General features: G+C 36.3%; 1 protein-coding gene and 2 non-coding genes across 3 annotated transcripts; 2 read left to right on the forward strand and 1 right to left on the reverse strand.

Moving 5' to 3' along the window:
* Positions 1-4,569: 4,569 nt before the first annotated feature.
* On the reverse strand, positions 4,570-4,641 carry TRNAA-CGC (transfer RNA alanine (anticodon CGC)). The gene has a single exon. It is a non-coding gene; the product is annotated as a tRNA-Ala (tRNA).
* An 801-nt stretch (positions 4,642-5,442) lies between these two features.
* TRNAA-CGC (transfer RNA alanine (anticodon CGC)) lies at positions 5,443-5,514 on the forward strand. Its single transcript has one exon. It is a non-coding gene; the product is annotated as a tRNA-Ala (tRNA).
* Positions 5,515-18,433: 12,919 nt separating this feature from the next.
* Positions 18,434-21,210, forward strand: LOC135157015 (uncharacterized). The gene has a single exon (XM_064111348.1). The coding sequence runs from the start codon at positions 18,525-18,527 to the stop codon at positions 19,164-19,166; it is 642 nt and encodes a 213-aa protein (XP_063967418.1). The 5' UTR covers positions 18,434-18,524; the 3' UTR covers positions 19,167-21,210.
* Positions 21,211-21,565: the final 355 nt, after the last annotated feature.

Raw genomic sequence — 21,565 nt, forward strand, 5'->3', positions numbered from 1 at the left:
AATAAAACTGTTCTATAGAGGTATTGCGGCTCAGTGGATAAGTCTTCGGACTTTGAATCACAGGGTCCGGGGTTCAAACCCCACTGCAGCACTAGCGTCCTTTAGCAAGGCGTTTATCTACATTTGCTACTTCTCGACCCAGGTGTAGTAAATGGGTACCTGGTAGGAAGGAATTCCTTGAATGCTTGATGCGCCCGATCAGGGTAGCCGTGCTAAAGCCGGGGTAATAGTATGCAGCACTTAGGAACATTTGTATTAAGCACTATATGTTGCATATTATTATTATTACTTTTTTAAAGTGAGAAATATGACTGGTGTGTAGCAGTGTGATCTGTCTACATTGGTTCTGGTAGACATGAATATCATTTCCATGTTTAAGATTAAACCTGTTTTTCACAAATTTATATATATATGTGTGTGTATATATATACAATGAAAAAATCAAGATAACAGTGGGAACATTTTGGTTGATTAAAAAAAATTGTTTTGCAAAATAAATTTTACTGCTGCAATTGAGATTCAGTTCTTCTACCTGATGGTTCACACTCCAGAGAGATTACCTTTTATTTCCTGCTTCAGATTTAAGGCAAATGGTTCTTAAAAAGTAGCTGCTCTTGTTGACATGGCCATCATATTTTCTTTTTATTTTTAGGGGACATTTTTAACAGAATGGTCTGTTCCTCCAATCCTTTCTGTGATTAGACATAGAACCAATCTTATTGACCCCCTTCAGTTTTTGTCTCACCTGCATAGCAGAGTGAGACTATACAATGTAGGCGCCGCTTTTCCGGCGGCGGCGGCGTCAACACCAAATCTTAACCTGAGGTTAAGTTTTTGAAATGACAGCATAACTTAGAAAGTATATAGACCTAGTTCATGAGACTTGGCCATAAGGTTAATCAAGTATTACTAAACACCCTACCTTAGTTTCATGTCACATGACCAAGGTCAAAGGTCATTTAGGGTCAATGAACTTAGACCATGTTGGGGGAATCAACATCAAAATCTTAAACTAAGGTTAAGTTTTTGAAATGTCATCATAACTTAGAAAATATATGGACCTAGTTCATGAAACTTATACATAAGGTTAATCAAGTATCACTGAACATCCTGCATGAGTTTCACGTCACATGACCAAGGTCAAAGGTCATTTAGGGTCAATGAACTTTGGCCAAATTGGGGTATTTGTTGAATTACCATCATAACTTTGAAAGTGTGTTGGTCTAGTTCATAAAACTTGGACATAAGAGTAATCAAGTATCACTGAACATCCTGTACGCACTTTAGGTCACATGAACAAGGTCAAAGGTCAATGAACTTTGGCCATAATGGGGGTATCTGTTGAATTACCATCATACCTTTGAAAGTTTATGGATCTGACTTGTGAAACTTGGACATAAAAGTAATCAAGTATCACTGAACATCCTGTGCGAGTTTCAGGTCACATTATCAAGGTCAAAGGTCATGTAAGGTCAATGAACTTTGGCCACGTTGGGGGTATTTGTTGAATTACCATCATATCTCTGTAAGTGTATTGGTCTAGTTCATAAAATGTGGAAATAAGAGTAACCAAGTATCACTGAACATCTTGTGCGATTTATAGTAGTTTTCAAAATCAGCACTGCTGCTATATTGAATTGCGTGATGCAGGTGAGACCGCCAGAGGCATTCCACTTGTTACTTTTTTTGTGTGAATTATTTTGGATAAACAAGATTTGTAGAGTTACTTTGTACACAGAGACAATCGGTCTTTGGACCATCTGCCTTAGTTTTGTTTTTAAAGTTTTACCAGAATAGATCTGAATAATTGAAGTAATATTCTTAAAATATTGATTTTACTGTACTGCTGTGTAGATAATTCTCACCTTTTTCATATGGTAGTGTTGATTAGAAGAGTCCGCTGTGTGATGCATAAGTTACCCCTCTAGCCCCCACCCCCTCATGTTCAAGGCTGAACATGAATTGCCCACTTTTTTTTCTTGATAACAATTAAGTTTATGTGTCCCCTTTACTTTTAACTCTTATTTAGAGGGGAAAAACTTCTGGTTATTATAATGAAGATAAATAAATGAAATGTAATTGTAAGCATACTATAGTAGTATTTTTTGTTAATGTCTCGCACGGTTTTCCATAAAAGTTCTTCCAATTTCTTTTTTTTTACTATTCTGCTCAAGTGGCCAAACACATGTATGATATTCAATTGTTATTTCACTGCCTTTTTGTATTAAGGAGAGTAGCTGTGTACACAGGGAGGGCTTTCATGTTGTGATGTTCATATATTTTTTTCACTTTACAGTAGTTTGGTATTTTCAGAATATTCTTTCATATTTGATTTCATATAATCTTGAAGATAAACTTTTTTTTTTACTAATAAAAAAAGTGCCATATCACTGGAATAAAAATGTTTAAGATTAAGTATTGTTTTTTCAATGAAAAGACTGTATATGAATACAGTCTTCAGTTTTCAAATACAATTTTCATGGATTTACAAGTATATACATGGGTGTTGGTGCAACAAGGGATGCCATAAATGGTGTATCAATGGGTTGCATGATATTTGGTCCAGCAGTAATTGCTCTGCTATGGATTCCACACACTAATTGAATGACTAACTTCAATTTTGGACTTAACACTACACCCTACACTAAACCTAACATAAAACCCTATTGCAACCTTAAGTATATCATAGACAAAATAAAGCCTGGAGCAATTGTCGCAGGAGCAAAATGTTGTGTCACCGTATCAGTGATATTGGTGCTTTTACATTATTTTTTTCATAGAGATTTTATTTTGTCATAATTGGACTTGCTTAGAGAGTAGGGACCTCATCTTGCAGTTCTTACAGTATCACAAGAGGCATAAAAAAAACTGAATTTACTAAGAGAGTACTGTTATAAAACAATATTTTGATAGGCTTACTAAATTTTCTTACCTATATAAATAATCATGCCTTTCATTTGACATTGTATTTCTTTGATTTCTGATATGGATATGATTATCAGTACACATGTATATTCCTATTTGTATTTGATGTGTATCAATCTTGAATTATATTTTTTGGACTTGTATCAAATCAATTCTTGAGAAAGATAAATTCTATGTATGAAAAATAGTCAAGTCTCATCATTTTATTTGTTGTTTTGTTTTGTTTATCTTTAACTAATCTAGATTGGTACATGTGTAGGTCACACGGGCCTAACTACAACTGGCAGGCCAAAGATATTCATTCGAGCCAACCCATTGCTCAACTTTTAAATTTGATATTGCTGATTGACAAAAATGAATGAATATGACTGACAATCTAACACTGATTCTATGGAGGGTACCTACTGAACTTCCTTTTTCCAAATTGGAAAGATATATCACTACTTTGGAACTATTTTTTTACTGGCGGAAGAATTAGGGCCATTTTTCTCTCTCAAGTGATGAATTTGGTCCTGTCAGGTGTAGTCTTCATAAATGCCGATTTATTTTTAAAATGAGCCGGTCGAGGTACATATTTCTGGTCAGATATGGAATGTCAGACATATATCCTGTCCACTGGTAGTAAACATTCAACCCTCGAATTTCCTCCTTATTTTTTATGGCTAGATTAGTGAATGGATGAATAACGAAATGAATTGAATGACGGATTGATGAATGAATTATTGGATCAATAAACGGGTGAACGAGTTGTTGAGTGGATGGACGTCAGAGATGAATAGATAAATGAATGAATGATAAATAATAGTGAATGAAGGTCAAATGATTAATCATAAAGGCAAAGATTATGAATGAACGAACGAACGAACGTCTTAACTTTTATAATCTGTATAATTATAGGGATGTTCTTATTTAACATGCGAGCGAAGCAAGCAAGCAGGCAAAATGTTATACCTTTGAATTTTTAGCACTTGGATAGACAGCCGGTGTGATTTTGATGATTTTTTAAACATTGTTGCATGGTAACATTAAGTGAATACGGACCATGCAGTGTTGACAATTTTCAGCACGTTTTTAAAACGGCACAATTTGAAAAGGTAAAAGGAGCAAGATAAAAAAAGCTAATAATAGAAAGAAAGTGGGCTCTTTGCAAAAAAATAGAATGGGACACTAAAGGTTAGGCGGACATGTACATGTAGGCCTATAAGAAAGGAGAAAAAATAATAATAGAAACGTCAGCTCTAGGTAAAATGATGCGATGGGGCGATTGTATGAAAAACCTCGGGTGCTAATATAAAAACAACAAAAATCATGATAATTTCAAATGAACCCTGAAGGTGCACAGAAAATGCACCTTTGAGAGAAAAGAGAGCATTCACAAACTACAAGAGTATCATGTGCCACTTCAAGGATAAAACGACACTGATCATAATTAAAAAAATGGGAGGAAAACCTCCTTTTTTTCTGACATGAGATAACTCCACCAGATAGTTTTCAACTCGTTTGTTTTGGATTTATGAGCCTGATTTTTTTGTTCAAATTTGTTTTCTCAAACTATTTGCTTTAATCGTGAAAATTTGTCACAATTTTTTAACAAATCTGATTGGTTTCGGATTCATTTAACAGTGAAACAAAAACTTTATATTATGGAGAAGTCGGGATTCGAACCCGAGGCCTCTCGCATGCGAAGCGAGCGCTCTACCACTGAGCTACATCCCCTCTATATAAAACCTCTTAGATTTAAATCAAATGAATTATGATGGTACATGTATATCCCTGTCTCAGAATAGATATATAATATGCGATAAATAGAATGAGAGATAGAAGGACAGATAGATAGATAGATAGATAGATAGATAGATAGATAGATAGATAGATAGATAGATAGATAGATAGATAGATAGATAGATAGATAGATAGATAGATAGATAGATGGATTGAGAGAGAGAGAGACAGATTAATGGAAAGATTGATAGATGCAATGTATACATGAATTAATTGTATCCTATACATAATAAGTACTGTAAAATCTAATGAATTTTATATCATATTTATAAATTAAGTATAGCCTTTCATTTGCATCTAACCAACTTTTGATAATAAATGTATGAATGATTTAGAATCATTCAAACCACAAGATAGGGCCCAATACAGATCTTTTTAAATCTACCTATCTAATCTATAAATGGATAAAAGACAAAGGGACAGAGAGGGAAGGGAGAGCAGGAACTGCGGGCTTTGCTTCTGGGGGCAAATAATATCAGCATAGCTCCCCCACTTTTTCAGTAAATAATTAAAAAAAATGATAAAGAATACAATCTTACTGATTTTTTTTTGTGTGTGGCATGGTCAGCCCCCTCCCCCCTACGGCTCAATCCCTACTTTCAAATCCACAAAGTTTCATCACCCTTTGGATGGAATGGAGAGGAGAGAATGGGGTGGGGGATATAAAATATAATACCAAATACATGTATCAGTGTACTTGCACTAATTCAAATAATTATTAAAGATTCATATGTAGGGGATGTAGCTCAGTGGTAGAGCGCTCGCTTCGCATGCGAGAGGCCTCGGGTTCGAATCCCGACTTCTCCACATTCGAATTTTTCTTTTTCTTTTAAATAAACCCCGAGCCGGTTAAATCTATAAGTACTGACCAGTGCTTCTGATCTATCTATCTATCTATTTATCTATCCCTCCATCTATCTATTTATCTATCTATCTGTCTATCTATCTGTCTGTCAATCTATCTGTCTGTTTATCTATCTATCTATCTAGCTAGCTATCTATCTAGCTACCTATCTAGCTATCTACCTCGCTATCTAACTATCTATCTAGCTATCTATCTATCTATCTATCTATCTGTCTGAATATAATGCATGTCTATAATCTGTCTGTCTGTTCGCCCGTCTATCTAATCTATAGAAATAATATCTTTGAAAATAGTTTCAGTGATTACTCAAGTTTTAAAAACAAGCGTCCTCAATCAAGTCAAGTCATTCTTTTTAAATGTGCGCCCTCTATATTCTTCCTTACTATAGAAATTTACTTGGCGTTGTGGCGTGCGCCAGGCCCTGTAATCCAAGCTATGTGGGGAAGTTACAAATTGATGCAGAGGTTCGAGCCCCGGTCACGTCTTTCAGATGGTGACGTTAAAGGTCGGTCCCAGACGTAAATAATCATATCTGATTGATACACGTCTGACAAAACTCAAATACACACACACACATGTACTTGGATCTCTCACCGCCGCGGCGGTGAGAGATCGGAGAGGGAGAGGATTTTCAGAGGTTATACTCAACCAGTATCATAAAACAAATTCTTCAAAACAGAAATAGAATATAATTCAAACAAGACATTTCAAAAATAAACACCAAATGTCTATACAATGTAGGCCTAGCCACCGATGTCTTTACGTTACTTAATCAAAAAGATTACACGCAATCTCGCATAATTATTATAAATATAGACAAAATAATGTCTTCTTGAATGAAAATCATAAAAGCGGATTGGGTTACGGCAATTTCATTCTTAATCTTAAAAAGTACAGCTTCCTATAGAGAGCATAGTATGTACTTGAAATGTCTTGAGCAGAATCTTACAAAGTAAACCATTCCTTTTTATTCTTAACTAGATGGGTGTATAATACCCGGTATATAATATCATTATATTCATCAATTCGTTTCATTACTCATTATTCACTTTATTCAAAGCTAAAAATATCACAATTTCTCTTTTTTAGGGGAATGGAGGGGGAAATTCGAATCCTGAGAATACGGGAAGGAATTACTACAAGGACAATGATATTCTACGTTGACCCCTCTACAATTGTTAGTCTGTATTGACTATTGATGTACATTGTATTTCAACAATTCCTTGCCGATTGAAGTTAGATTATATAGGTGACTGTAAAGAAAGAAAATCAAAGTAAATGATGCATAAAGTGATACAAACGATGTAAAAATGAAATAGCTATATAAAACAGTTCGATAAATGATTAAGGATAAACATGATGATGATCTAATGATGATGATGATGATACAAATAATAATGATAATAATAATAATAATAACAACAACAATAATAATAATAAAAGTCATTTATATATTCCGAATAATAGAAAGAATAAAGAGAGTTTGGATGAATATCATGATGCCAAGAACTTATAAAGTCAGAAAAAAAAAGAAACTGCAGTTTGCGTTTTAAAGTAATAAAAAAAATATTGTAACAGAAAAAATAACCATATTCCATAGGCAACGTTATTTAATCCTTTCTTCTGTTTCCCCTCGTGTTAATAGTTACAGGAATTAGCGAATCATTCCGAAGTTACGCATTTCGGTTTCACGAATTACATGTTTGAATTCCAAGCTTGTTCAAACACCTGATGATTTTTTCCATCCGGCTTTCGTCACTACGTCATCACAGACTCGTCATAAATCAGTTCCCCTGTTCATTTTATGATTCCAAAGTTTGTTCCCACTACCTTTGGTAAATTGAACGGGTACAAAAAAAAAAGTTTGCCACGCCCGAGTGAACAGTAAAATAAAGACGACACCGCATGCTTGTATACTTATAGTCTTTTATTGAGACCGTTAAAATATCATTTACGACGTAAAAAAATGTTTGCTTTAATTGCTTAACAAAATAAGAACATGACAGGCAAAGTTACTCCATGATACTTGAGGGTTTTTTTCTATATACTTACAATATCAATGACGTTTGATGGATCGACTGAAACAAAAATCGCTTCTTTAAATGTTTTGAGAAAACATATGTCTCATTTTGTAGACAATAGCGTGAAAGTCCACTACTATTTGGTGACGTGTGCTGTGCACTGAACAGTGAAGTTTTCTATTATCCCGGTGTATAGGTGTGAGAAACCACATGAATAGTGGATATTTATAGAAGAGTGGTTTATTTAAAAATTCCTGTGGTATGACATTTCATTTTAAGATCTAACTTCTGAGAGATACTAGTATTTGATTTTAATCGCGCATCTACAGAATGTCATTTGCTGGACTGAGGGGACTGAGGAAAGAAACTTCGTTTGCATTAATTAAAGTACTGCATTCCCACAAAGTTTGGCTTCGGCTCTATCAACACATTCGGGAAAATCCAATAGAATTGGTAAGAAAGGTTTTTGTTATTTATTTCTATGATGCAGGTTGTCATAGCATTATTAACCGTTTGTTTGGTGCATACGAAGATCACACTGTAACGGGGCCGGCGAAACGCCTTCAATTGTGGAGGGGCACCAAGAAAAGGGCATGGGGGGGGTAGGAAACCTATTTGAGATGGAAACATGTTTTCCAGATGAATGATGAGGAAAATGCTTTTTAAGTCATGCCACATTCAAGATAATAAGGCCCGAGTATTCACATGCGAGGAGGGGAAGCGAGCGAGGAAGTAAAAAAAAACGTGTATAACATGGAAGACCATTGCGTTTTATTAGTATAATTATAAACGTTGTGAATGAATCATTCATGAAGAAACTATCCTTGTGTGAACATAGAGCTATTAATAGCTCTATATGGTGTGAACAACAAACGACGTTTGCAGTGGAAAAAATAATCATAAAAGAAATCGACGTTTCTTCTTTAACTCGGGGCAGTGGGGCACCAAAATGAGATAATTCTACCCTGTGGTTTGTTGCTTCATTATTTCATTTCGAGTGGAATGTGTCCGTGTATATGTTTCATCACTTCGAGCTATATAAACTATCGCTACCATTATAAACAATGACTGAATTGCAATCTTTTTTATATATATATTTTCTAGCAATCAATATCAATTTTTGAAAATTAAGGGGCACAAAAACCATGTCCATTAGAAAACGATTTTATTTTAAGACAATAATGTTTCGAAATCAAAACGAATCAACAAACATGGACACTTGATCCTGGAACCTACATAGATGGAGTCTAGTCAGTGTATCGGAATAGATATATATACGGGAAGAGGAAAAGCTTGTTACATATAGCTTTGCCGAGCTATAAAAAGAAATGGTTTCATATTTCAATTGCGGTATGTGTATATGATATAATTACTTGGTGGTGTCATTATACACAGTGTTGGCATTGCATACATGATCTGACCAGGGGCGCCGCTACGGGGTGCATTGGGGGTAGGGGAATGAAGCTCCACATAACTTTTTTTTTTCAAGAAGTGCAAAGGGGACTAGGAGTAAATGGTGGAAAAGGATGAATGAAAGGAAAATAGAAGAAATGAGAGCATAAAAAGTAGAGGTATTAATCGTGGATTTTAATTGAATTAAAAAAAAAACTGGTTTTTTTTGGGGGGTGCCCCTCTTTTATCTTAAGGATTACCTGTAGCCGCCCCTATACCATATACTGCACTCTAAAAAATATTGGGTAAAAGTGCTCCATCATGAGGGTAATTGTGTGTCCAACCAACATTGGGCATTTCTTTTGGGCATTTTTATTCATCCAGTGTGATGACATTTTTGCTCATTCTAAAGTAATTGCTGCTACCTTACTGGATTATGCTTCCCGCATTGGTATACTGCCCGCAAATTGGTTGGACACATTACCCCCGTGGTGGTAAAAATTTTACCCAATATGTTGTTACAGTGTATACACTGAGGAATATACTATAGATGATACGTTCAGATCGAATGGGTTAGAGGTGGGGGATGCGAGGGGAACAAGAATGACGATGACGATGTTGGAATAATGGTTTGAAAGGGGGGATGTGACAATGGGAATTAATAATGAAACAAACATGAAAGTTGGAAAAACATAGAGAATTATGGGAGGAGGGGTTCCAGCACCAGCTTGATTTCGATATTGGAACCATAAATCCAATATCCATCACAAGATGGAATGAATAAAGGTGACTGTGGCTCAAGCGCGACTGAATAAGAGTAGATCAGTTACGACCAGAGTGCACAAGATTAATATTTGGTAATCATGTTTGACATGTTTGATATCATCCCATTTATCAGGAGGTACACTTTGCTATTTTCACAGAAAAAGAATCCGATTGTGCTAGAGAAGATGAACTTCTATTCAAACGAAGGGGTCACCGTTTCCAATTACCTTTTAAATCAATCCTTCCATTACTAAGAAACTCAAACAATTGCTTGTACATGCGAAGGATATCGAGTAACCTCCTTGAAACAACATTGATTATAGAAAGGGGGCACGTATTTGACATAAATCATAATGATGCCTCGTACATCTGCCATAAACTCGATTGGTATTGTCAATGCTTTGTGCTAATTAAGCAGATCAATGCAATAACATTTCGTGGTAATGATCCAGGCTGAGGGTTGTTGAGTGGCTGTTGTCTGTGTGTGCTGGTGGTGACGTCCACACTAAACTCACTCCATCATCTCTACGAAAAGTGGCGCCATAAAGTTGAGATCGCGTTTGTTTTGCCCTTGAAGAGAGAGAAAAAAAGCTGCATGATTTGAATCAAATATTTAATGACCTATTGGATACGATTTTCAAGAGAACTTGATTTATTTGCATGTATAATGAAAAGTGATTATTTGACCAACTTCCTGGTTTTACGGAGCGTGACTGGTGAATGTTTGAAGATACCACATTTTAAAATGCATTTTGCTATTCCCCACGATTTTGAAACGTTTAGTAACATTTGGAGATTTAGAGTGCAGAACAGAGGTTTGGCAACTTTCATAATCTTCCCAGCGTCGCATCATCCATCAGCCCATGATTTTTGTCCACGCACCTCATGAAAACAAATCTTATTGATGGATGGAAGATGCATCTCCGACTTTGGCGGGAAAAATAGACCAATAATTCCATACATTCAATCCGCCCAAAGACTTCATTACAGGTAATGGATCCTTCCCACATCGTGACGTCACTTGCTTAAGGCAAAGAAGGAAATTCACCGATGCACCTATTAGGATTATAAGCAGGTGTACTTCAGATATTCTACTTGAAACTGAAGTATCCAAATGAAAAGGGAACCTAAATAAAGAATATACCCGATAACAATCACATCATCGAAATATTAGGATGTATTTGATTTTACTCTCTGCCTTTTGTTGTTATTTTTTATTTCTTGGTTAGTTTTGATTCTATCTTCCTTTCTGTCTTATATTACGGCAATGAAAAATTGATGTATTTCCTATCGCATGTCCTTCCACTAGTTTTACACTTTTTGCTTTGTTTTAATTTCTGACAATGGACAGTCCAAACAGCTTTGAGCACCAATTTTTTAATGATTTTTTTTTCCAAATTGTACGATTGTGAGACGAGGGTGTAATTGAAATTTCCATTTTCCTTTATTACAAAGAAGCAGGCTTTATCTTTCCTTTCCAAATTAAACTCTACAAGGAAAAACAAATTTCTCTTCCACCCGAAATTCTCTATCACCCTCTCTCTCTCTCCTTCTGAAAATTTAACAATTACGATCAGCATGATTAAAGGAGAAGGGGGAAACGTAACCCGACAATAGACTCATAATTAGCTTCAGGTAAACTTCAATTTTACCAGACAAAACAACGTCTTTCATGTTAGAGGAAATGTCGGATTTCCTTATTCGTTTTAATCATCCGGAATTGACACTTAGTTGACAGATTACCATCCTTTGTTTGCCCGTAAGGCCTTGTTTCAATACCATATTTGGTATAATTTTAGGAAATAATATGTCATATATTTGTAAAAATGTGGACTACGTGTAAGTTTCGGGATTCTATATGAAGCATAATTATTTAAGCAAAGGATGACATTTTTAAATGTTAAAATCAAGGGGCGGACAGCAGATGAGTGATGTATAGGGGCAAAACAACAAAGTGGGTAGGGTCGATCTCAGTTGATTTGTTTTAGTACTTGAAAGTAAAACGTTCGGAGGGGCTTGCCAAAAAGCTTGTTTGAGAGGCAAGCACCTAAACTGTGTTTCCTTACATAAAACAAATCTAGGTCGGAATAAGAAAGAAAAGATGCAATTTGCAAATCATCAGTAACTGAAGGATCATGAGTGCTAGAAAAAAAACGTTTCAAACTCTGTAATATAACATTATTGGCACAACAGACCACTGAATGAAAAACGAAAAAAGGGGGGTTTAAAACGAAACAGAGTAAAACAATATCAAGTTATTTTGCATTTGTATATAGTTATGATCGTCTGGATGCCATCTGCATCAACTCGGCCTGAAAAAAAGACTAACTTTATTACCCATTTATCATGTATTGACATATTATAGATCGTGATGATATATTGATAACAATACCAGTAGACATCATTAAAACAATCTACGGGTAGGCCTACCTTTTTCATGTTTTTTTATGATTCTTTGATTTCGTGGTAGATTTAAAAGAATGAGATAATATTTACATTTAAAAACATGACTTTGTCCTTGCGTCTTTCTACGAATTTCTCTATGGTTCTAATTAATAACCCTCTATTATATGCTTCTCATTAGCACGCATCAATGCAATACAATTAACCTTCAATGCAATCTGCTGCAATCAAAATATGTTTATGATGTATGACGACAGATAGACCCCCTCCTAGCCTATTACAGATATGTCGTCATCTTCTTTACCTTGACCTACATACATAGCGAGTACGGGTCTGGTAATCTAGAGCGAAGGGAGGGGAGGGGGAGTAGAAGACGGCTACTTTTTTAAGGAAGAATGTTCGCTGTTTTCCGTATTAATATTGTGCGATTGAAACTTAGAAATTGATGTTTCCCCGAATCCCCTTTTATACCCCCATGATTGTATTGAAAGCAAAATACTGAGCCCGCCTTTGATTTTAAGTCGGCACGTATATAGCTCTTGTATATATAGCCTACCATGCACCAGCCCCTTTTATAAAAATCACGGGGCATATCGTAAGGGCAACTCCCCCTCACATGTTCAAAAGTTTGTTTTATTCAATTAAACTTTTTGTTTGGGTGGACTTGACTTTAAAATGCATCTTTATTGGTTGTAAATATTTTGCAAATAATTACTTTGCGAGTAATATAGATATCATTTTGAAATTCGTTAATTTAACATACCACCATATTTATATAAGTACCCTCTTTCTTCCTTGTGCTCGTTATATACAGATCAATTCCTTGAAATAATTCAATGGCTCTTCAGTTTATGTCTGAATCGTGAAAATTATTAATTATCTTTTGAACGATTATTCCCTACCTCTCATTTTGACTGAAATTTATGTTTTATTCCGTCAATAAATAACATGTATACTGTCATTAACAATATGAACTCGAGGGTATACATAATCATTTCTGATGTCAATTCTTCTCACATAAAATATATTCACTGCCCGTTTTAATAACAAAAATGAAGAATAAAGATAATTTGGGCAGATCCAGGAACTTCCAAAGGAGGGGGCATTTTTTTAAAGATTTTTTTTTACAACCCCCCAAAATAAAAACAAATGGTGATTAATGTTACGAAAATTTGACAACCAAAAAGGGAGGGTCTTTACTTGCGTATGCAGGGCATTTTCCACTAAAAATATTTTTATGGCTCTCAAGGGGGGGGGGGGGTGGCACGGCCAATGGAAGATGTGGCATTGTCTTCATTTGATGAAACATTGATTTTGATTGGCTGCTGAGCTACCATGCCAGTTACCATAGAACCATGGTTTATGAAGATAATATTTTCATCAACTTCATCAACCATGCATGGTTCTATGGTAATTGCAATATTATATAAATAGTGCGAATATGTACATCCAGATGCAGCAGATGGAATTGAAATTTAGACGAATTTGAATAATCATCAATTTCGAAATTACACTAGATCAAAATTAATGAAAGCAGCGAAGATCATGTTCACCTGATCAAGAACTTACAATTGTCATCGATACTCCTTCTTCTCGTCATCCTTCTCCTCTTTCTCCTCTTCCAGACTCCTCCTCTTCCTCCACCACCACCTCCTCATAATAATTTCCCCCTTATTTATATCATTATTTTTGTTTCTTGGGGCTGAACTCAGAACAAGTTCTGCCCAAATTTACATCTTAGGTAAAGACCATAATTGCCCAAGGTTGGTCGACAGAATGCCTCCTCGCCCAGGGGTCGCCCCTCGATTCTGATTCCCCAGACTGCACCTCTCCCCATTTTACTCTACAAATCCTTTTTCAATCCTTCTCTAACCCCATTCTCCTTTCTCTTATCCTCTGCCAGCCCTTGTCCTTCTCTCTCTCCCTCTCCCTTGCCACATGCCGTGATTTCAGGTGATAGTTGTCAACTCGCCCATCTGTCATTTGGCATGTAATTCATACCGCCCTAATGTCATTAGCATCACATTATTATTCAGCCTCCATCTGCTTATTCTGCTATACATCCTAACATAGCCATCTACATGTAGCTGACTGCCGGTCTGCCGGTTAACAGTTTAAGGTATACCTACACAGGGGTACTGGGGGAACAGGGGGTCGTCCCTTCTACGATTTTCAAGTGATGGTATAAAAGTGGGAGAGGGAGGGAAAAGAACGAAGAAGAAAGTATATAGTATACAAAGGGGAGGCTTGGGCTGTGTAATTCTATGATACCCCTAAATAATTCAACTGAGAACAAAATATGACGTCACATTTAGATTGTCTTGCCCCATATCCTGACACCCCACAAAAATGGGAGTAAAATGATGTGTGATGAACTCTGCCCATGCAGGGACCAACTGTACCGTATATTCAGAACTCTAATAATTAACAACACTAACTTCATATATGCCCAACTCAAAACGCTTGAATTATACCATTTATTTGGCGTTCTCGAAATGACATAGTGCTCTATCTGTTTATGAGCTGTAATCATTTTGATATCATCTTGAAGCTAACTTGTAATCATTTACTATTTCAATGTATTCATAATTATACACTCTTAAAACAAATCAGTAAAAATGACTAGTTAATAGGGTCAGCTGGGTGACCCTATTCTAGTCATATTTGACTAGAACAAAGTTATTTCTGACAAGAATTATGTCAGAAATGTGACTATCAGTGATTGTCATATCAGTTGCACCCAGCTGACTACTGGTCTAGTCAATGTGACTAATTTGTTTTAAGAGTGTAACTATAGTTCCCACTGTAATGATTCGCGCCACGATTAAAACCGTGATATACATCGTGGGGGAATCGTAAGTGATCGTGTCAGATCTTATTAGATCTTGAGATCACTCGTGGCAATCATTTTGATTGTAGAAAAAGATTAATGGACTGCTCAAAAAGATTCCCTACGAGAGGCCAATCGTAACAGATGCTCGACAGTGGGAAAGAGGTTTTAACGGATAATTTCAAATAGTAATGTTTTGAAATAATGAGCTTAATGACAAACAAATACGAATTTGTTTTTCTTTTCTTCATCGAAGCATATTTGTGAGCATTGAAGGGTTTTTTTATATGAAAACGTCGATATTTTTTTTCATACACCTTTTCGTAGTCTTAACATTTCTTAATTTTATACCTTGTACATTGTAGGAATAATCCCGATATAGCAGCTTGTCAAAAAGCTTAACCATGCACGGAGGAATAGTCTTCGCATGATTAAACCGAGATATCTGTAAAACGCCAAGAAAAAAAAAACATCGCAATTATTAATAGCAAGCGGATATAATGACGTATGGGGAAGGGGATGAATTCTTTACAAAATTTCTATTTTGCGTATCATGCGGGTAGTTATGACAGAAAAAGATTTGTTTTATTTAATTTTTTATTATTTTTTTTGTCGTGGCGTTAGCACCGTCTAATCTTACCAGCAAGAAACTGATATTATGGATGATTTGACATAATTATAGATGACTTCTTTTCTGAAAATGTTCTTGTTTCCTGGTATGAGCCATGAATCGTATGGATCTTTTGGTTTTGGTTTACAAGGATACGTGATGCCTATTTTGAGAATTCTGTAATAGCAGTAGGTCCAATGATGACGATGGTTATAAACTTGAAGATAAAAATAGACATTACGAATTTCTTTATTTCTGCTTTATTCTTCTTTCCTCTTTTTATTCTTAGCCTTTTATTTCTTTAATTTTATGTTACACCTTTTGAGATAGAAATATAGACAGTTCTGTTGGTTCGTCTTCCTTTATTCCATTTTTATTTCTTCTTTTAACTTCCCCTCTTCCCTTCCTTTTTATTTCTTCTTTTATTCATCCTCCTCCTCCCCTTCTTCTTCTCCTTCTTCTCCTCATCCTCCTCCGTCCTTCTTCTTCTTCTGTTTATACTGCTTCGATTGCTATGCTTCCTCTCTTCTTCCACCCACCCCCCCCCCCCCCGATAATAGCAATGGTAGGAGCAGCAGCATAAATAGAACGAAAAAGAAGTAGAAAAAACAGACGGAGGTGGCTGTAAATAGAACCATACATACGAGGAAAACAAAATGTTAGGGCCATGAATTGAGGCTATACGTGGCGCCGGATCGCGCTCCGTCCGGTATATGCCGGTGTTGGCTATAACCACAGCATGTAAACCTGGGATCATATAGATTGGGCGGTTTGAGGGGGGGGGCCACCTTCCCCCACATGTTTTGAGGGGCGTCAAGTACTTCCCTGGTGGTCGCTTTGCAGAATATGCATCACCCCTCCCTTTTATCCTGATGCAGAACATATTCCCAGTCATGCGTGATTATTATACCGTCACTCTCTTAAAATAGTTTGTTCTCGAACACTCCTTTGAAGCCCTGTATGATTTCTTTACGATCTGAGATTTTATGTCTACTTTATATCCCATATCATAAGTAGCATTAACGTGTTAGGGCTCTCTTGTTTGATTGTCATTAGCGTATTGGGTCTGTGTTAGTAAACTAACCGAGTTGCTCTATGACGTATATCTTCCAACGGATCCTACCATTTTACCTGGGTGTTATTATACGATTGTAAACAGTCGATATCAGCTCATTATACCAAGTGGACTCGATGACAAAGAGTCGATCGTCTGTTCGCTGTCTGCCAATTGTTGTTTTTTGCCACTACGAAAATTTTGTCCGCTAATTATTTATCATTCATCATTATGTTTCGTGTGGATTGTTTCACCAAAGGATAAACTCAGATTTCGAGTTTGAACTGTTTCAGCCAGTATTTGAGCTGCACTTGGAGGATCCATACGAATAATATTTTCGGGATTTTTTTCTTCCAGTATACAATTTTCGCTATCTTATTTTTCACACTGAAGATCTTTTATAATTTTATCTTTATCCAGTAAGTTGTTGAGCATCAGATAATAATAATAATAAACATTAATTTGTATAGCGCAGCTTTTATATGGATATATTCAGCTGCGCTTTTTCAGAACTCTTTTTACTTATGTCTACGCAGCATATTTTCTTAACTAAAGAGATATGTTTTTAATTTTGATTTGAAGAGAGCCAAGGATGGAGAGCTTCTTATGTCAATTGGCAGGCTATTCCATAGTTTGGGGGCAGCAAGTGCAAATGCACGATCAGATCACCAAGTGTGACTTCTGTTTTTGTGAAATGGGATCTGGAACAATAATTTATCTGTGGAACTTTGCAGGCTTCGACTGTTTGATTGATAAGCATTTCAGGTTATTTTTGTCAATATATCATTTTTAATCCAAGGTCCGAGAGAATATATTTGTTTGTGATATCTTGTTTACCAGCGAGTAGGTCTACACTGTTTGTTAAATCTGAATAAGGTCAACATTAATGTGTTATTGTCTTCTGTCCGCCCAGACCAAATAACGAGCGTCCATATTGGATAAGTGTTCCTCGATTCTGGTGACAGGAGAAACAATTGGTCTGCCCCCCCCCCCATCGAATTCAACTTTTGGATTCATGATCGCCATGCTGTTAGGATGATAATCGTGATCTTATAGCCTGTCCAAACAAAAGTGATGGAGGTTTAAAAATGTGAAATCGGGTTGAGTTGACCATAATTGTATTAATCCGATCTTACAAAAAGTGTAGCGAGCGTTGTATGATTTTGAATGATGCCTATTCTTTAACGATTTTTTTTTTGCGAAAGTCTTGATTTGGTCGTTAATACGATTAAGTGATCTCTCTCAGTATTTTCCTTTTAAGGCACCCAACGTCACATTTTAAGATCGCATTTTTTCACCAGATATGCTGTACGATAGGGCCTTCACTGTTTTATTATTATCTGACAATTCATTTAAAATTCAGTTTGAAAATGGAATATCAGTTTCTTTAGATAAAATCTAATACAGGCTTTAATGACACGATAATAACCATGATAATGTCATCATACCCCTATCATAATACTATCATTATTATTGCTCTTTTTGAGATACAGCAAGAATGGGTCATGTCTAAAACATGGTGCTAGATAAGAGAAAATAAATTAAAAAAAAACATTATAATGGAGTGTAATGGAGAATTCATACAAGAAACCGTCTGCACAGCCTCAATATTTCAAAGGTTAACTGATTTTAAATTGTAGATCTTCGTTTCATTTTGGTTGTTGTTGAAAGAGTGATACGTAAGTTTTCTTCGTTTACATGCGTTAATAATTGCCTTCTTTTTTGTTTTCGTTGTAGGACTTTTTTCATCTGACTAAACATCATCAGACAACGTACTAAAGGCAAAGATTCAGACTTGCATAGATTTCATTTGACATCCGATTGACAAGCAGCAGTGAGCAGAAGTAGGCATCACGGTAAATACGCCCTCTCACTGAATGGGAAGATATTGGAACACCGTAATCATATCTCCACCGCGGTCAAAAATGAATTCACCGCCGAGCCCTAGCAGTCCCAAATCACCGAGTAAATTCCTCCAGACGCTAAGGAACTCGCCTTCATTACTACGGAAACGATTCATGAATTCTGATAGTGAGTTATACTGCGACGGAACCAAGGAGCGATCATTCCATGTGCGTTACGATGGACGCGTAACGGTGCGGTCACTGCGGGTTCGTGACGCGGTTACCGCGGTCGAAAAATTAGCCCCGTTATGTAAAGCGCACCAAAACCACCACCAGCCAATCAACACCACGTGTTCGTTGCGCGTTGATAAAAGCACGATCACATTCGAAGACTGCTCCCATGATGTTCTTGAGTCGTTACCGCTGTTCTGCATCGCGTATTGCGCGACGGATCTCAGGCATCCACGCGCGGTGGCGTTGACGTGCAAAACAAGAGAATCTATCCATTGTTACGTATTCGAAGCGACGTCGCGGGACAAAGCGTCAGAAATTGTGAACTATGTGAGGAAAGCTTTTGAAGCAGCCTGGATGGACTGGAAAAGAAGTCACCCAGAAGGTGAAGATCCGAGAGAAAGGCAAATCAGATTATCACCTCCTGGACATGTACCGCTTTAACAATCGAAGAAAAAAAACACATTTATATCAAATATGCCAGAGTAACCATGGGAACGCTGAAATATGATAAATTGTGTGCTATATCATTTTCTTGCCTATAATTATGACAGCTTTTTATTCATATCCCGAGTTCTGTTGTATCAGAGCCTGCGGTCTCAGTTTCAAGTGACGCGAGAGAGATAGAGTTACTGGTAATATTATAATGAATGTCTCAATTTAACTTCTTGCCATGTGACTTTTGTATAAGTTTCTTTTTATTTCTCTTTCGTTATGGCAATGATTTCTTTTTTTTAATTTTGACTCGGTATTCAGCTACGTAAATGGCCTTATACATATTAATATGCCTATATATACTTTTTGTGAAGAAACTATGTTAATATTCTATTGTTATGGAGAAGAATTATTTGAGTATTAACCATACCAAATTAATTCGTTATGAGAATATAGAGATGTGGTCATCATTATTATGTTCAGGTATGCACTCACTTTAATATGATGAGAAATGACGTCTGTGTACTGTGATAATTATGTACTACAATACATGCTTGAAGACTTCTTAATTCTCGGACTTTGAACTCAACCTACATGTATTATGTTTGCTTGTCCCTCGTAAATACTTTTCCCGCTTTATTATTAACCAGATTATTTGGGACTTACAAAGATTACACATGATGATTTTCAACCATTGGACAGCTTATTATTTCACCCATGCCTGATTTTATTCGACAACGCCAATCAGGTGCGTCGGTAACCCTATACAAATGTTAATGGTGGTATAAATGCAGACTTGTCGATAGGGAGTTGGGAGGGTGAATTGCCAATTCGTCTACTGACAACTCGTCCACTCACCACATGGTCTAATGCCATTCCGTCCATCAAAATTTTCGTCTAACAACCACCTGGTCCAATAACCATTTGGTCCAATCATCACTTCGTCTTATCCAGGGCCCTGTACACGGAGGATTAGTCTATTGTTATACTGGGGGTGCTGAGCATTGTCACAGCACCGCAGGTAACAATAAATAATCCTCCGTAGCCAGGGTTAGGCCTATGGTCTAATCACCAGGTCGTCTATGGCATTTTCGTCTCATAACCAGTTGGTCCAATATCCATTTCATTTTCATTCGATTTGCACAATTAATAGTCCAATAATGGACTAAAAGGCTACTGGACAACTGGTTATTAGACGAAATGGTGAATGGACGTATTGGCAATTATACCATGTGTATAGTGGACGAACTGACGGTAGACCAAAATAGACGAGTTGGCAATTGGACTAATTGGCATTAGACGAATTGGAACTAAACCGTTTGGAGTATTCCATGGGGCACTTTGTCCCCTTGCAATGGTGATGAAATAAAACGCGAGGGAGTTTGAGTGGGGAAATTATTTTTAAAAAAAATCAATGATACCGGCGTTAAGATTTTGTTCGTGCTTACTGTTGCGGGTTTCTTCTCTTTTTCCTTTCTTTCTATAAATATATTTTTTGGGGTGGCTGTTCTAGGCCAACCCCTTCCACAATTACGTCACATTGATTGTTTCAACTTTGCGTATTGTTTTTAAAGTTGCCATCATCTTTTCAAGTGCAGCATCATTTGGTAAACTAGCCACATGCTTTGCTATTAATGTAAAATACAAAACAAACATTGATTCTATTGACAATATGGGATATATGTTCAGGATTTCAGCAATGCTGTGCTTAATGAAGGCCTTTTAAACCACTTATTGTATCACGAATATGTTACCACCTAGGTACAATGTTTAAGACATTTGTCCTTATGTATAGTCTTAATTCGCTAGCGTTTTCTTTTTACCTACATTGTTTTAGTCATTTCTGTATTCACTTGTGTGTCTTGTATGTAATTATGAATGGTTACACCATTGATGTTTCTGACCCATACAAAATGTATCATATTCATTTATTCTTTGACAATAGATTTCAATATCATCATTAGCGACAGAAACGTGAACCATTCACTATCGTGGTCGCAAGTCTCCTATTTACAAAGATTTGAATGATATGGAATCTAATAAAAGCACATTTTGCAAAGAAAATCAAATTCAGTTTGCATTCACCCTATTTTTCTCACAAATGGTAATATTGCACACTGCAAAAACTCCGGTGTTTTTTACTACCAGCCCGGAATCTATATGTCCACATCAGAAAAGTGTTAAACAACACCCGTTTTTGGTCTAAAACCAGATAGGTGTTTACGCAACACTAATAAGTATTAAAACATCATTCGGTTTTATTCCAAACTGCTGCTGTTTCAATACTTCTCTGGTGTGGACAGATATCGGGCTGGTGTTAAATTGGCACCGGTATTTTTGCAATGCGATTGTTGAAAGTAACATTTCTGTTACCAGCTCAAATTAGTCAAATGAGTCCAAAGTCGGTA

Source organism: Lytechinus pictus, chromosome 16, assembly GCF_037042905.1.
Source record: "Lytechinus pictus isolate F3 Inbred chromosome 16, Lp3.0, whole genome shotgun sequence".
Classification (NCBI taxonomy): Eukaryota; Metazoa; Echinodermata; class Echinoidea; order Temnopleuroida; family Toxopneustidae; genus Lytechinus; species Lytechinus pictus.

Excerpts from the sequence above, each read along its gene's own strand:
- LOC135157015 (XM_064111348.1), top strand. The coding sequence starts at position 18,525 with ATGGGAAGATATTGGAACACCGTAATCATATCTCCACCGCGGTCAAAA.